The 17,585-nt window shown below is 45.3% G+C and overlaps 1 protein-coding gene across 2 annotated transcripts in view; it reads right to left on the bottom strand.

Annotated features, from left to right (window-relative positions):
• XPO6 (exportin 6) overlaps window positions 1-15,512 on the bottom strand; it is a 31,993-nt gene extending 16,481 nt beyond the window's left edge. For both annotated transcript variants that reach the window (XM_083152891.1, XM_083152892.1), the window contains exons 1-7: window positions 14,768-15,512; window positions 12,213-12,303; window positions 10,150-10,262; window positions 6,928-7,125; window positions 6,684-6,843; window positions 6,214-6,291; window positions 2,578-3,073 (exon numbers count right to left, since the gene is read on the bottom strand). In XM_083152891.1, coding sequence (XP_083009017.1) covers window positions 2,578-3,073; window positions 6,214-6,291; window positions 6,684-6,843; window positions 6,928-7,125; window positions 10,150-10,262; window positions 12,213-12,303; window positions 14,768-14,770 — 1,139 coding nt within the window. In that variant the 5' untranslated portion in view covers window positions 14,771-15,512. The remainder of the gene's footprint in view (window positions 1-2,577; window positions 3,074-6,213; window positions 6,292-6,683; window positions 6,844-6,927; window positions 7,126-10,149; window positions 10,263-12,212; window positions 12,304-14,767) is intronic.
• Window positions 15,513-17,585: the final 2,073 nt, after the last annotated feature.

Below are 17,585 nucleotides of genomic sequence, written 5' to 3'. Positions count from 1 at the left end.
AAATTAACGAGAGACAAGAGCGAGGCCTGGTTGGATAGGATCAAATATCAAGTTGAATCAGATCAGGAGCTAGTGGTTTTCAAATTGCAGAAACTTGACATTGTTAATAGCGCTTACAAAAATCACCAGGTGTATCGCTGGCCAGTAGGAGAGCCCAGTGAGGGATGTGGTAGAATACCACGTAGACCAAGATGACTTACACAGATACATACTGATTTCTCTTCTACTCCTTCATCCTCTGATGGTGAAGTTTCAGATCCTAATGACAAAAATAGGGATTTTTTTTCTAAAACCAAGACAACCCACGCATCCCCCATTCCAGCGCGGAAGGGCATCAGGAGTCAGACATGAGGGGTGGGGTGGAAGAACCCAACCTAATATTTTTATCTTAACCTCCTATAGTAATGCTGAGTGAGACTAAACAACCAGTTCTAGCATTAGGCCTCGCCTTCATCCCTACCACCATACATTACCCATTTGAATGGACTATTGACTTTATATTTTGTAGAAAGTGAAGATTTATAAACTGTTTCAGAACTCTCCAGATATACCAAAGACTCTAAGTGTAGTAAACCAAGTACATTCAAAATTCTCACGTAATACTAGCATTAGTACATTCTCTAGGAGTACACAGTAAGATATGGGAAAAAAGGAAGATGCAGTAGGCCAGACTATTAAATTATGTCCTATGCTTATAGACCGACAAAAAAAAAAAAAAAAAATCAAAATCCGCCCACCGATAATTGCACAATGATTGTAAACCAAATGGACACAATAGAATACAGAGTCCAACGACTTTCAGATACTCAGACCTACAATAAGTTACGAGCTAACCCTACCATGTCCTTAAATGGACTATTGATGACCTATTGACATTGGGGGTTAAAGTTGGGTTGGATTGATCAGAAGGTCTTGGTCTATTGAGGTAAGCTACCCAATTGTACCCATTATTTATACCTAAAATCTACAAGCGGTTGGAGAACCCTCCTGGCCGACGTATTATTTTGGCCAAGGGGGCGTCATTACTTTAGCCACTTGCACTATATTTCGATCAATATTTTCAGCCTACTGTTCAGAAGATTGATAGTTACATTCCTGACACAGGAGACTTCCTAGCGAAGATTAAAAAAACAGATTATCCACCTTCCACATAGTTATGTACTTTAGGTGTTCAATTGCTCTATACTATAACCCCTCACCAACAAAGAATTGGGGCTTTATGTGAGCTTAATTGGGGCCTGACAAACACCACCACCTGTTGAAATCATTAAAACAAATTATTTAATTCTCAATTGTAAAGCATAACGGAATATGCTGCGCTGTATAAGAAACTGTAAATAAATTTATGAATCAGTATTTTGAACAAAGAAAAAAAAAAAAAAAAAAAAAAAAAAAAAAAAAAAAGGACAGCAATGGGGTCCAACATCGCCCAGTCAAATACCAAAATTTACATGTCAACCTGAACAGCATCATAACTATATAAGATTCAGTAAAAGATTGCTAAAATATTTCAGATATTTCGATGGTATTGATTTTGTGGTAAGGCATGTAGCATGATTTTACTGTGGAGAAACTTAATGCAATGAGTGTTACATTTAGGCATAACATGAATTTTCATTGTTAGTACTTCCTTAACGCAATGCTTTCTAAACAGGGAGATAATCTAGGACCTACGAGTGTTCCTCAAGAGTATGGACCGTAATACGCCACACCATAACTTAATAAACAAAAATGTGTCCATTTCCTAATTCCTTTGTTTGCTGCACAATATGATGGCACGGATACAGATTGAAGAAATGCGTAAACGCTTTATTAATAGAGGGTACTCACACAAAATTGTTGACCGTTGTATTAAGAAAGCTTATATGAAAATTCACCATCCTGATAGAGTGGTCAATAAACACCAAAGCGTGCATATAAGTGAGGGCCCAATCTATAATGCACCCACACAATGATACTTCAACATGGCTCATTGGCAAAACCAGGTGTCGGTCAATGCTGAAGACAAAATTTCCACACCAACATAGTGGCGCTAAAATGAAGATCGGATAGAAGCAATTCTGTACCATTAACTTATACTCATTTACTTCCTGGCATGCCCTTGTGAGCTGCATTACATTGGGATGACGACAAGAAGCCACTGGGCCCGATCTGGGTGGCCCTTAACATCTGGCGGGACTGACAAACCGGTAGCAAAACTTTTTTTTTTGCTTCTCTGACCATCATTTGTGTGCGTGCATAGCCTTATATGCACATAAATATATAGTTTTTTTTTCTTATCTTTTGGTTTTCTTTATCTGTATACACTTTTTACTCTATTTTTATATATTTCATGATGTATTTTCTCTAGCAGGACCTTGATTTTGTTGCCCATTTATATATGGTAGGATCTCTGGGCAGTAACCCAATGCCAAACCCCTTCCCCTGAATTCATTCCTACTACATCCACACTCAGCACCAACAATGGGGGTAACTAGTGTATTCATTTAAAGAATTTCCTATGTGGAACCCAAATCCGAGAGTTCATCACTGCATCTACCCTAAACAATGACCAGGGCCCCTGAACAAAGCGCTTACCTCTCATCCAGCTCCTCCAACCTACTGCGCACGCTGTGAGCATTAGCTTCCCGCGTAATCCGCTGCAGGAGGTAGAAAGTCTGCTGGCACACGCGTAACAGGTACTCCTGGAATTCCAGGGGGACGCAATTCTTGCACATCAGTTCATTAATACAAGACATTGCCAAGACGCCTAGCCGGTCACGGTCTCGCTGAGAGGTGGGCAATGTCAGAGGTATAGGAGGGCTGCTGCTGCCACCATTATGAGTGGCAGAGGAGTTGGGGGTAACAGGAGTCCTTCGTGACCTGGCATCACAGCCGAGGCGGGCAAAGTGAAAGATTGTGGTAAGCAGCGAGGGGGTGATGCTGGTGGAAAGGGGAATCCAGCTGAAGAGGTGGGAGAGGCACTCGAGGGCCAGGGAACAGATGCGCTCACTTTCGGCCTCCAGGCTTGGCGGAGGTTGGCTCAGCTGTTTGGCCAAGGCAGGGGTGTGTACTAGGTTACTGAGGAGATCATCTAGAAGACAAAAAAAAAAGCAAAGAACCAGAATGAAGAAGAGGTCGGGCACGAACATACAGAGGCGCTGAATTGCAATGTAACCATATGAACAGGGTAATTGTGAGTCATTCAAAAAGGGAATTCTACAACAACATTTATGCTCATAATTCACTACAATACAGTAATATTTACTGGTCGGCGTTCTATAGCTACTAGTATTCACAGCCTTATTAATGTCCATCTATGCCCTTGATTCAGCCCAAAACATCCCAAGGACACCTCCAGCAAGGGACGCGTTATCAACCGCCACCACACTCTGCCCATAGCTGGCACTCACTCATCTAACTATCGGAGTTATCCAAGGAGGTCATATGTAGAAAGCATTAAGGTTCTGCATGGAAAGAAACACTGCGGATTTTGTGGCGTAGCAGGATACACTGGGGAGGCCTCTGACATAAACATGACCTCTAATAATGGCATAGAGATACAGGCCCGTATTCAATGCGGCCGGCGAGGGGGTTAAACGGCAGGGATCGCAGAAAACAAGCGGTCCTTGCCGTTTAACCCCCCCCGCGCCGGCCGCTCACCCTATTCAATGTTCAGGGGGAATCCTCGCTGTCACAGGACAGCGAGAATTCCCCCAAACAGCGAGGCTTGCGGCTCATGCAGAGAACCCGCTGCATTTAGCAGCGAGTCTCACTGTTTCTGCCGCCACATACGCCAATTCCCCCTCGCTACATAAACAGAGCAAGGGGGAAATGGCGTATGAGGGGGGGGGTGTGTGTGTGTCAGCTGAATACTTACAGGGTGAGCTGTGACAGCGAGCATGCAGCACTGTTCACGGTCACAGCTCGCCCCCGGCATTGAATACACCCCACAGACTCATGGGCAAGATGGGGATACAACCTGTGGCTCAGCTTCTTTAACTCTCGCGATAATTAGCAAAACAAGCGACAATACCCATAACACAGACACAAAAGAAATCTGTAATTCTCTAAAGCGTAGAAGAACAGATCAGATTTACGATCATTTCATGTACAGGAGCGTTTGACAAAAAACAAAAAAAACTTTAATTACTACCGATCACGTGACTATCCTTAATCAGGCATACTGTCTGTCCTCTCCTGATAAACTCTGTGCTGTTTGGCGATTCTGCTCTCCTTCCACCCTATTACTCTAAGTCTTTGGCTAACTGCTGCCTCCAACTCCCCTCCTCACATCAGGGCATTGTCCTGGTCACATGTGGCCCTGTCCTCAAAAATATTATCTTATCACACAGATAGAAAGGCTAATGAATCCTAAAATATAACCATTTGCAAACCCTGATATACTCTGCACTGCTGTGAACAATCGGATTGGCTGCTGTTTGCTTGATCCCTCACCCACGTCAAAAGCTAGGGATATGAAGATATACAAGAAAGGAAATGATCCCTATAAGCTGGGTTTCTTTTGTGTGGGGTGCCGAGAGGGAGAGGGAGAGAACCTGGTGCAGATTACCCAAATTAGTTTGGGGGGGTCCCGAGCTAGCAAAAAAAGTGGAGTTTTTAAAAGGGAAAAAAATATTGAAGGCCGACACCCACATCAGCAGTGCCCAGCATATTAATGGAATACAGCGGGGCACCAAGCGCCTTAAATCACATGCAAATGAATAGGTGGAGCATTGGCTTAGCTCAGAAAATGCACAGTCCTCAGATTATCCAATTTAATAGCAGGATTTTTATATTAGGGGGTCATTTACTCGAGTACACAGACAACGCCTACACATCTAGTTACTGCAGGTTACATTTTGCTACTTGTAAAATAATGATCTGAAAGTAAAAGCGTGTGAAAGATGTGTGCCTGGGACCGCCCTTACCACCCTGCTGGGCCAGAGCAGCAGCCTGGGACCTACTGACAAGGAAACCATTAGACCGAGTTACACAAGGGAACCACAGACACTTTCGTCAACAGGAAGGAAATAAGACACACAGTTCCCACTGATCTATAGCGAGATGTCCCCCTCCGTTACAAGATAATCGTTCTGTAGCCGACAGCAGAAGGGGAGATGTATTATAGCTACACATAACCTGCCGCTATAGCACTTCCTGCTTTCCCGAGGCAAAGTATAAACTACACCAATGAGCAGCACTGACAATTTGTCTACCAGAGTCCTTCGGCAATCACCTCCAGAGCACACAAGCTCACCGGCTTAGTGCCGGCGGCCTGCGTCACTCCTTCCAGGCAGCCCCACTAGGCACGAGTATTCTATCACGGGATCTCCCTGCAGCCCTGAGCCAGAAGCTGGTGCAGGTAGGGACAGCGCTGTCCCTGCTGTGGTCAATGGGCACCGACACATGAAGCTGGCCAAAAAAACATGGAGGTACATTAGCGAAATTAGCGCAGATTCTAGCTACACCGTGAGATATCACGCTGAGTATATGGCCACAGTACATGGGTTCCACCCCTGGGGAGGAGATATTTCCCCGCTCCTCTGCCATAAAGGAACACTGTAAAAAATCTGTTGGACAAGCAGTGTAGGCAGACATTAAATTGTAAGAAAACCCCAAGACCACTGGATCAGGTCAGCATGCTGGGCGATTTGGCATGGCACATACACAGTACAATTAGATGGGCGACCCACTGATGTCATAGAAGGGGCATCACGGATGGTGTAATGGTTAGCATTTCTGCCTCACAGCGCTGAGGTCATTGGTTCCATTCCCACCATGGCCCTAACTGTGCGGAGTTTGTATATTCTCCCTGTGTTTGCGTGGGTTTACTCCGGGTACTCCGGCTTCCTCCCACAATCCAAAAATAAACAGATAGGTCAATTAGCTTCCAACAAAAATTAACCCTTGAATGTCTGTGTGTGCGTGTACATGTGGTAGGGAATATAGATTGTAAGCTCCACTGGGGCAGGTACTGATGTGAATGTTCAACTATACTCTGTAAAGCGCTGCGTAAAATGTATGCGCTATATAAAAAACTGTAAATAAATAAATAGGTGTACAAAATGATTAGGATATCCTCAAGTTAGATTAACAAACACTCTTTCTAGACAGACTGTTAATGGCTTAGTAGAGCACGACTAACAGGGGACGACGCAGCGGAGATACAGGAAGAACTCCACTTACAGGAGGCTCCACCATAACAGTTCAGAGGTCAAGCCACTTACTTACCAGCATCTGACGCGGTGGGGGAGGGCGGAGGTGTGGCTGCAGTAACACTGTTCTTCTCCCAGATGCTTTCCAGGACTCCTGTGAGAGTGATAAACAAGTGTTTTATAAGAACGAGACACTGAACTTACAGGAACAGTTTACATTTTAAGAAATGGTCGTCACCATATCAATTTACAGATGTTTCACAAAGCAAATTATAATACAATGGAATTGCAAGGCAATGTAAAAAACTAAAATCCCGCACACTAATTTGAGCAGGGCCCTCCGCCCTTCGTCTCATGTAAATAATTATGCCAAACGCATACTGTAATTATGTGCCTGGGTGAATTTACATACTGTCTGCGCTTATTTTCTGTGTTCCCCTTATACATCACTACATGGACCTATATTAGGAATAAATGCTCAAACAGGACATGCGTGTCCCCTCCCACTACAATGATGACTATTCATTTATTGGTCAGAGCCTATACCCGTCAGCAGTCCCAGCACTGTTGGCACTTGTTCTAGCAGCAGTTTGCGAAGTTCCTCTTTCCTGGCCACGCTGAGATCTTCCCGGGGACAAGCCAGCTCCTCAGATGCCGTCTTCAACATGATCAGGCCGAGCGGCGTGGTACTGGGAGTCTGGATCATCTATAAGGGGAGACACATGGTAAAGATGTGCTGCACAAACTCTCTCTATCCAGGTGTATGATGGAGGGCAAGGCCTGATCTCACCTGTAAAATGTTGGTGAAGAAATCGTGGTAGAACATCGGCCAGTCTTGCCTGCCCATGTCCACGATGACCTTGCACAGCTTGTTGCAAATGAAGCCCGGGAGAGCCTTGTGCTGGCTCAGCAGCAGCTTGGGCAGAGAGCTGCGGATCTCCATCTTCTCTTCAGAGGGGACCCCCAGCCACATCTTGCTGATCAGGTTCTGCAAGATCAAACACAGCCAATGTGATAATGCAATGCTGGTTATGGGCCGAACTCATACCTGAAGTTCAAACAGAGTTCGTCAAAGTACTTAGGAATTTCTTGGGCTCAGACTGACTCCTCTGAAATCCTAACTTGGACAGAATAACAAAAAATTCCCACAAAGAATAGGGTATTTGTCACACATAGGGGCCCATTTATTAAGGATTGCATATACAATGTGATTTGGGCAGAATATTACCGACAGGAGCGCATTGTAATACGCGATCCTATCGCGGGGATGTGTTACCCTGCACTGAAAGGAGCCCGTCTCTGGATGCACTCAGCCGGGGGTCTGCACATGCATGGTCTGCCCCGGCGGCAATACCATCTCCAGGAGGTAGAGAGGTCAGCAGTCACATGGGAGTGGTCCAACCATGGAATGCCAAAGTAATTACTACGTCCAGCTTAGTGAGAGAGAGTTTGGGAACATGCGGGACTTGCCTCTTATCGAAAGTGGCAATCACTTACAATGCAAAGACATGCCTTATAAAAGATTGTCCCTTAAAAAAAAAAAAAAAAAAGTCTGAAATACCGCACGCCCACTGAAGTCAGGCGGCACTCCATCTGCATAAAAGTGAAAGCTGCCCAAATTACTAATGCCTCTCAGATGCTTATAGGAAGCACACAAAAGACATTAGTAAGATTTGAAAAATCAACATAATAGAAGGTAATTCAAAAAGACCCACAATAGCATAACTATGCATACTGTAGGTTTAAAAAAAAAATAATAAATAAATCAGCAATGTTATACCCTTTTCACACCGCCGCTAAAACCCGGGTCAACGGCGGTGTAAAAGGGGTTAACTCGTGTCCCTTTACACGTGACTTCTACCCAGGTTCTGACCAGGGTAAAACACGGGCAGGACCTAGGTAGCGGGCAGTGTAAACAGGCATGCCGGGTAATACAACGCGGCTCTCGTTTACAGCAATGAGGGCGCACATGGAGGTCTGGCGGGGGGTGCGCACAGCCTCCGCTGCTTTCTGCTGTACTGTGCGGAGGCGGGAAGGAGGGGGTAATGCCTGTGTGCAGCATCCATTCACCTCGCAGGCAGAGGCTGGGGGGAGGGGGTCATGGTCATGATGCCATCTCCAAGCGCCGACCCCGTTTACACTGCGGGTCGGCACCATAGTGTGAACGGACCAAAATCCCGGATCCGACCTGGCTTTGAACCGTGTTCCAAATTAAAAGTCAATTGGAACCATGAGCTAAAAATTATTGCAAAGCAAACATGGTAAACCAGTGAAGTAGCAAAAGTTGTAAATACAAATCAAAGAATAAAAATCAATAAAAACAGTAAAATTGAGAGAAGTCATAGCAGGGTTGGAAATTTTTTTATTTTTTTATTAGCTTTTTTTAAATTGATAATAGGAACAATAAATGAATGGTAATCATTAATCCTACTTTGTATAATTAAATCAATCTGAATAGTAATACAAAATGAAAAGTGATTTTACACTTTCCAGAGTAACACACAGACACATGGGGAGAGTTAAACATTAGCACTGGGCATGCCACTGGCAAAAAATATATATAGTGTCCGTGTTGCACTGAAACACTGCCATCTGTTTGCAGCAAGTGAAAACTACATCTACTAGCTTTCAAAGCATTAGCTTTGAGTGGGCTTACTAGTTTTGAATTAAAAAAAAACAGACTAAATATTAAAAAAAAATAATAATAAAAAATGGTTTAAACCATGCATTTATTTCAACAGTTATGTTGCGAATGGCATTAAGACAGTCAGTATACAGACATCAGAATCATGACTGCCGGTGTTCCGATAAGGGGGATCCCGACTGACAGGGGCTATTCTCCTTTGTGGTGGTCCACGGCCCCCATTTAGGGAAAATAGAACCTGTGACATGCAAAGCAAGCTAACGAGCCCCAAGGGGCTTCCTTGCGCTCGGCCCCCCTGTCGGAGCACTGGCAGTTGGGATTCCGATGTCGGTATACAGATTGCAGGGCAGTCATACCATACCCCAGACAGGTGCACTCATTACTGACTGACACATTTTAAAAAAGATCCACAGGTGGAGCTAATTATTTTCCTTGTGATTCTGTGAGGAGACCTGCAAAACATGCACGGTGTGGGGTCCTGACGACCGACTTTGAGAATCTGTGCATTAAGTACAATCGTCCAACCTTGCCTGATAATGTTGGAGAGAGACTAAATTGTAGAGTACTAAATCTGGTTAATACTGTACTCTCTTCCATCACAGCCAATTCTGCTGTGTAACAAGCGATGGTCATCGCTCCTGCGGTGTGCAATGGACCATCAAACCACTTCCCCTGACCATCATCGATGTCGGGTATTCTCTATTTATAGGTTGCCCGCAGAGTTGTGCTACATGTCAGAATAGCCCGACAACAACCTTCCCTAGGATGTCAGCAGTCTGTAAGAGTACTGTGCAGATCAGGCGGCAGAATCACTTAGGCACAATCTGTCGCCGGGATACATACAGATGACTGGTAATCAGGATGCCAGCTGTAAGCATGCCGACGCCAGCAATCCAAAGGAGTTGGCAGTTGGGATGTCGACATCTATTCTGAATGTTGGCATCCTGACTGAATCCCCCGTTGCTGGCAATCCGCGATACGCGCATAACATCCAATACAGTAGCCGATATTTGCTTGAAACTCCATAGGCTTAAAAGCAAAAAAGTCAGTGAGACCTTTCCTGTAAAGTCAATGGAGGCCATTTTGACTCACGGCTGTGTCTACCCCCAAATATGCACCCAGCTACAGCCATGATCACTTTTGTACTCCCCAGGTTTCCATTAAAATCTGGTCTCCTGCTATGCTCAACAGCAGGATCCAAACGTTCAGCATTATAAACTAAAGGCTCTGAGAGCGTTAGACAAGGCACATGACAGGGAGCTGTTGGGGCTAATACAACATACACTTTATAAACATTGAAAAATAAGAAAAGACTATTCCCACTCCAACATGCCAGCCGGCAACACCTCCCGATGCAGCTATTCTCACCTCAAATACGCTGAGACTGTACATCAGGACGTAGTCATTGTGGGAGCTGGACAGGAAGTAGAAGCAGAACCTCCAGGCTCCAAGCTGCTGAGCAAAGTTATTCAGCAGAGACTCTGTAGGGAAGAGAACAGGGTGAGATAAGCAGGTACATACAAAAGAACCAGCTCTACTTCCATACAAATATACATACATGAATAAGTGCATAACTTCATAGTTTTACCAACACGGAAAGGTATAAAGCAGTGATGGCGACACTCCAGCTGTTGAACTACACATCTCAGCATGCCCTGCTACAGTTTTACTATTTGACCATGCTTAAACTGATGCAGGGCATGCTGGGATTTCTAGTTCACCAACAGCTGGAGTGTCGAGGTTAGCCATCACTGGCCTGCATTAGTGTTAATAAAGCTACATACTGTCTTGGAACATGATAAATAGCGATAAGCCATTGAAGATGTGCACATGTGACCATATACAGTAGTACCCTGCACCTTTCAAAACCTGCGCAGTTCCTCTTTCCTGTCTGGGGTGTTGCTCTCTGTTGTGGTGCCTAAAGGACTGCATGGTCTGTATTTCAGCACTGAAATACAGACCAGAGTGTGCTAGAAGCACAACAGCAAAGAGGGCACCCCATGCCGGAAACAGGAACTGAATGGGTTTTGAAATGCACCTTTCAAACACTTAGAAAGAACACTAGCCGTATATGGGCTGCTCCAATGAACACAGTACCAGCATTGTATTACATACACCCACTAGTCTGAATAGGACTGCATACAACTGATCCGGCCAGGGGTCAGTACACTTCTGGCATCACTGATGCCTTTAACGGAGGTCCGAAAGGTTGTGCATATAGATCAATAGTGCTCATCCTCCGATCTCATTATGAAGTTACATATACCAAAATTAAAAGTGGATAAATCAGTGGGGCCAGATGGGACACATCCAAGGATACTTGAAGAGCTTGAAGAGGTGGTGGTAGCACCAGTAACATAATTATTCAACCAGTCACCTGCTACAGGCGTAATTCCAGAGAACTGGAAAAGAGTGAAAGAGTACCACTGCACAAATGTGGAAGCAAGGAAGACTCAAACAACTACAGACCAGTGAGGCTCACATCAATAGTAGGGAAATTAATGTAAACTCTTAAAATAAAGAGTTGTAAATCTGAAATCCTTCAAATTACAGGATCCCAAACAGCGTGGCTTTACTCGGGGAGGTCAGGTCAAACAAACCTTATTGACTTTTGACTGGGTGACTAAAAAGGTGCCCACACACTACAGCTATTTTTCGGCTGATCATTGGCTGATTTTTACCACAAACAGTTTGCAAATCTGTTGCGCACTCCCATGGATTTTTTGACCTAATCTGCTGTAGGAAAAATCAGAAGATGCAGCCAAAGATCTGTGGGACTCGGGTATTCGGTTCTTCATGCATTCATGTATTTGGGAGTAGGGGTGCTCAGTCGCTTCGGTATTTTGGAGCGTTCGCGTAGTTGGGTATTTGGGCATTGGCTTGGGCGCTCATTGAGTTGGGTGTTTGGGTGCATTTCCGCGCTCCGGGATACAGTCGCATTGGGACAGCCCACCACACAACACTGGTTCTCTTTCAGCACTTACACATCCTCCTGTACCTAGGACAGCATTGCTGTGTGGCTGGATCAAATAACCTACACAAAAAAAAAACACAACAGGGGCAATAGTATCGGCCCTACCTTGGGTATCCACGCCTATTCCCCTGCACTGCAGAAGGTAAGCTTGTGAACAGGGCCCTCTTGCCTCTAGGTCTGTCATTGTTTTATTACTATTACCAAATATAAAAGCACAACAGTATGCTGGCACTATACAAGTAACTGGCACTGTTGGTCACAATGGGGCAGATTTATTAAGCTTGGTGAAGTGACAGATTTATTAAGCTTGGTGAAGTGACAATGTGGCTGGTACTTTATCACCGTCCAATAAGCTCCTAACTGTGAAATGACAGGCTGGATCTGATTAGCCGGTGATAAAGTACCAGCCACATTATCACTTCAACAAGCTTAATAAATCTACCTTAGTATGTCTTACCGATTTCTCTTTTCCGTTCATTGGATGTACTCGTGTGAAAGAATTCACTCATAAGACTCTCCAAGGCTCTCAGCGAGGCCTCCTCAGACGCCTGCCAACAAAGAAAAATGGATTAATACCCTAAACATGAAAAGACTATGTAGTTTAATTTGGACTAATTATAGGTCAAGTGATTATTCCATGGCCACTAAATAAAAACCATTAGGACATTTTGATAGGATAATTGTATCACAGGACATAAAAGGAGGCCTGACTCAGATGAATGCAAACCTGATTATTTCAGTTAAGTGATTATTGGCAAATACCTCCAAGTCGCACTGAGCAGATGTTGCCCTGGTCTTGCAATGGCGATCACAGAGAGGGTTATTTAGCATAGTGAGTGACAGCTATGGACCATTGGGGGAGTGGCGGTAACAACACAACAGGCATGTCACTGCCGTTTGGGCTGGGGGGGTGTGTCTCTGCTTAAATATGATCCCGTACACAGTAGAAATGTCTTTCTAAAGCACGGGTGTCAAACACAAGGCCCGCGGGCCAAATCCGGCCCGCCAGACCTCGACATGTGGCCCGCGCAGCCGCCGCCACCCACCCCTGCCTGGCGCCGATTACATTACTGCGGGAAGCCATCACAGTGTGAGTGTCACATCACGACTCGAAACTGAGAGACATACCTAACAACGTGAGGAAGCCGGGTGACACAGTCACTCCACCAAAGAACTCGCTGGGAGGAGGAGGGAGGCAGGACAGTGGACACAGACTTGTTAGTGTCACTGTGTGACGTGCCCGACTCCTCCCCGGCTCCTCCTGCGGGCAGCGACTACGGTGCTGCCATGTGTGACACACTCCCGCCTGACAGCAGTGCCAGTGACACCGTGACGTGCATGCGGCTGCCTGTCAGACTTGGACGCCGGCCCGGTGGTGAGCTGCCTCCTGCTTGTGGTGCCGTGCTGTGCAGCAGTGGCATCAATTCGGCAGTGGGGTGGGCACAGTTGTGTTGTCTCTTGTTGTCCAGACCAGTCTGTCCAGTCCAGAGTCCGTGGCCGGGCAGGCAGAGAGCCAGGCCGGCAGCACACAGCCACAGCCGCAGCCGCAGCCTGAGCCCACAAATCTGCAGTGTGGCTGCCTGTGTCCAGGGTCATTATCATTATCTGTCCCACTGTCACCACCAGTCCAGAACTCTAGCGAGAGTCCTGCTAACCCAGGTCACCTGCTTGAATATCTACTTGTCATTATTTTGACTATGTTTCTGCTTTCAGAGCTAGTTATTACTTACATTATTACAAAAAACAGTAATAATTGAATGCAGTGACAATAATTTATGATAATAAAGAGTGGACACATAGTCCTACAGATACAACAGGCCCTTTGAGGGGGACCAAACTGCTGATGCGGCCCCCGATGAATTTGAGTTTGACACCCCTGTTCTAAAGGCTTTACATCTATGGAGCCAATCAGAAGGTCTGTTTGCCCGATTGATGCCTCTTTGCAGCAAACAGCGGGTAGAGCCGAATATGGGCGTCTCTCTACAACTCCCGGACACTGTGACACTTATATATTTTCACAGAAATGTGCGGCTAATAAATGCATCTGGAGACAGGTGCTCAGATTATTCTAAATAACACGGCATAATGCCCCCATGTTTTAAAAAGCAACGCTTACTGATAGGACATTCGCTTTATGGTACTATTGCAAAAGGATTTCTGCCTCACTACAGCATCCATTTAGAAATAGGAGGGCATAAGAATGATGCAATAAAAAGGTGCAAATAAAAAAAAATGAAAGTCTGAATGAAGACTTCCTCCACACTATCTGCAACCTTACACAGAAACTAGGGATGGACATCGGAAGCCACCATCAAATTATGGCTGGGCTTCCACCATCGAATCTTCTGACCATTGCATCAAAAAGTATTTGATTTAAAAGAATAACTATTTATTTGATTTGTGCATATGCAAAAAACACCATTTTACACATGCGCAAAATCTCTGTAGATGGTCACCTTCGGATGGGACTGAGGTGTGGGATGCAGTATAACCATCACATGTTTACCATTTGATGGCGGCAAATATCAGAATGCTGCCATCGAATGGTAAAAACGCTACCGTCTATTCAAAAACATTGATTGTTGGGAAACATCTCTATGCGATGACCATCCCGAAACCACTACACCCCGACAGACTCAAAACTCATCTGACGATACTCCAGTATTTTCTATATGGAAACTCTAACAGTGCATCATAACCTATTCCATTGGAGAATTACCTGCCGTATTCAAGGCTGAATCAACTGGAGCTTAAATAATGGATTCATGTAGAGCCTGTTGTGCATCAATTACTGAAATGAGCCCAGGATAATTCATCACCAGGTCCCAGAATAAGAAGAGATCCACATCTATCCCAGCTGCTAAAATGGGACAGGTCTCTGCACCGGTTATAGAACCATAGTCCTTACAGCATACAGACTGGTCAGCCTCTTTTATTGTGCAGAGGTCTCCGTACGACATACTGCACCTATACCAGCACCCCCTTACCTTAAGTGCATAAGTCTATACTTACCATGCCGCCAATTACTCTTGCACTCGGGTCACTGGGCGCCACCGACTATTCCACAGCTCATGTCACCCTGGCAATAAACTCAGTGGGTGCCCTGACTGGCAATAAAATGGCACTGTAAGGGTATGGGCTCCACTGGCACCTACTACATAACTATACAGTGGTGAAGTATAATAAGATTACGTTGTTGGCACCATCTCATATCACTACAGTAACTGCTAAAATATAATAGTCACCCCCTGAGGAGGGGCTACCCCTCTACCATTCCCAGGTGAGGCAACAACCTATAGAGGGCCCTCCATGCCTGGCAGGGGGAGGAAGGGGGTGTGGGACTTGTGTCAGATAGTGGCTGTGCTAATATAGAACATATATATTAGTACAGGGGGTGGAGGCTATAGAGCTGCAGGGAATGGAAGTCTGCCCAGATGTGAATGGTGATGGAATACAATGGGCGGGCTCAGTAGAGAGGGTCAGGGGAAGAAAACCAATGGCACATGTGCCCCCCGTGTGCCCTGTAGGTGTCGGAGCCACACCCAGCCAGATAACTGTTGTAAGATGGGGGTGCAGCCTTCACCAATCCCCAGGGGGGATCTCCCTGTCGACCACTCTTTCCGCTTCCGGTGCTGAGGGGAGGAGCTAGCCCTGCTGCCGTTCTTGCTTCTCGTCCCGTTCCCTCCCTTAAATGACAGCGCCGAGCAACCCCGATCCTCCGGAAGTCATCCTGGCCGGGCCGGGACCGGAGCCAATCAGATAACGGCAATAGAATAGGAGGGGCGGGATTCCTTGGCGTTCTAATCCAATCATCGTGGCAGGAGACGAAAGGACGCCATGTTGGTTGAGGCAGAACAAGTCTAGGTTTCCATGGGCGGCCAATGAGAGCGGTGGTGTACAGCGTGTTTGCGCCGGTCTGACGCATCACGTGGGTGCCGGCTGCGCCCTGGCTCCGCCATATTGGTTGAGGAGTGTTTTCTGCACACAGTCACACACTTGCATGAAAGTTTTCATTTTCACTGTTAGACTGGATTAGTGGAATGATAGTGTTGGGGATTACTAGACAAGCCATTTGTAGTAATTGTATATAGAATTTTTAGATATGTGGTTTACCTTAATATTAATTACCTTGCACAGTCGTAGCCACATCACCACCAGATGCTGTTGAGCTACATTATACAAGCTCTAGCATACTTCTCTCAGGCAGTGCTATTTTACTGCATAATGGTTATGGTGTATTTAAAAAGTACTTCTGTATGCATGTTTACCACCTCCCTGTTATACTTGGGAGATATCTGTATTTCACAGGTTTCTAATATGCTGCCCACCCGCCCCGGGGGTAAGATGGTGCGGTTTGCATTAAATTGCCCCATCATAGCACTGTCCTCTGTATACTATAATGGTACATTGGCCCTTATTCAGATCTGATTGCAGTACAAATTTGTTCTCAAAATGGGCAAAACCATGTGCACTGCACGTGGGGCAGATGTAACATGCAGAGAGAGTTAGATTTGTGTGAGTTATTTTGTTTCTGTGCAGGGTAAATACTGGCTGCATTATTTTTACACTGTAATTTAGATTTCAGTTTTAACACACCCCGCCCAAATCTAACTCTCTCTGCACATGTTACATCTGCCCCACCTGCAATGCACATGGTTTTGCCCATTTTGGGAACAAATTTGTACTGGGATCAGATCTGAATTAGGGCCATTGTGTTTGGGTGGGGACTCGTTGGCTACATCAGGATATGGAAAAGTAGGCGCCACTATGGTTGGTGTCATCCAGTGCAAAGGTTGTGTGGCCTTCTGGCATGCCCCACTTCTCATCCCTCGAGAAGCATGCCCAGCACTCCTGCAGATTCTGGGCTGCCCCATAAGGTTCCTTCCCAGCCCTTGGTGTCACCCCAATAGATAGTGCCACCTGGAGTGATCCACGCCCCCCTAGTAATGCTCCAGTTCCCAAACAAGCCCAAACCATTCCCAAAAAGCCCAAAGACAAGCCAAACCTATTGTATGGAAGTGCAGGTGGGATAGCAAGGCAATCCTGTGAGTGACAGATTGTCAGATATGTGTGTTATCCTGTTAATGCATTATGTCCATCTGTGTGCTAACGTAACCTGCTTGTATCTCTCAGTGTTAGCATTGCTCCCAATATTTCTGAACCATTAAATTAGGACAAGGAGAACCGCTGTGTCACAATGGTTAAGATGTCCGCACTATCCACAAGTACATTACAGAGCTCGATCAAATCACAGAATACAGTATGTTCCTGCAATGCATTGGAGATAAGTCCGGGTTTGCCACCGTAGGAGACAATTTTGTCTGGACAGGCAAGGCGACAGACCTATATAAATCTGTAGGGATTAAGTTAAATGTGGTGCTTGTGTCACTGAGAGGGGCTTCCCTGAAAATTAGAGACACCTGGATCTGGGCCTGCTTTGGATGGATAAGGGGCAGTCTGTAATACCCTTATGAGCACTGTGTTTTAGTAATGCAGATTTTATATCCAAGGAAGGACTGTCTCCCTATTGCTCAGACTCCCTTTCATTCCTCAATGTTTGACCTGCTACAAGATTTTACATATAATAGTTCCATTCACTAGTAATTTAGAGATTTGGGTGTATATTTACTTTTGCGTTCCAATTGATGTCTGTTTTGAGTAATGGATTCCAAACAGCAAATTCTAAACAATCCTGATTCAGCATTAATTACAAGCATTTATCAAACCCGCTGACAATCAGTGGCTTTGAAAATTCAATGTTTGTTAAATGTGCCCCTAAAGGCCCCCATACACTAGTCCAATTTGGCCTCTTTTTACCTGATTCCAATGG

This window comes from Crinia signifera, chromosome 7 (genome assembly GCF_055691185.1).
Source record: "Crinia signifera chromosome 7, ASM5569118v1, whole genome shotgun sequence".
Taxonomy (NCBI): Eukaryota; Metazoa; Chordata; class Amphibia; order Anura; family Myobatrachidae; genus Crinia; species Crinia signifera.
The sequence above is the reverse complement of the archived record's forward strand: the minus strand, read 5'-3'. Positions and strand labels throughout refer to the sequence as shown.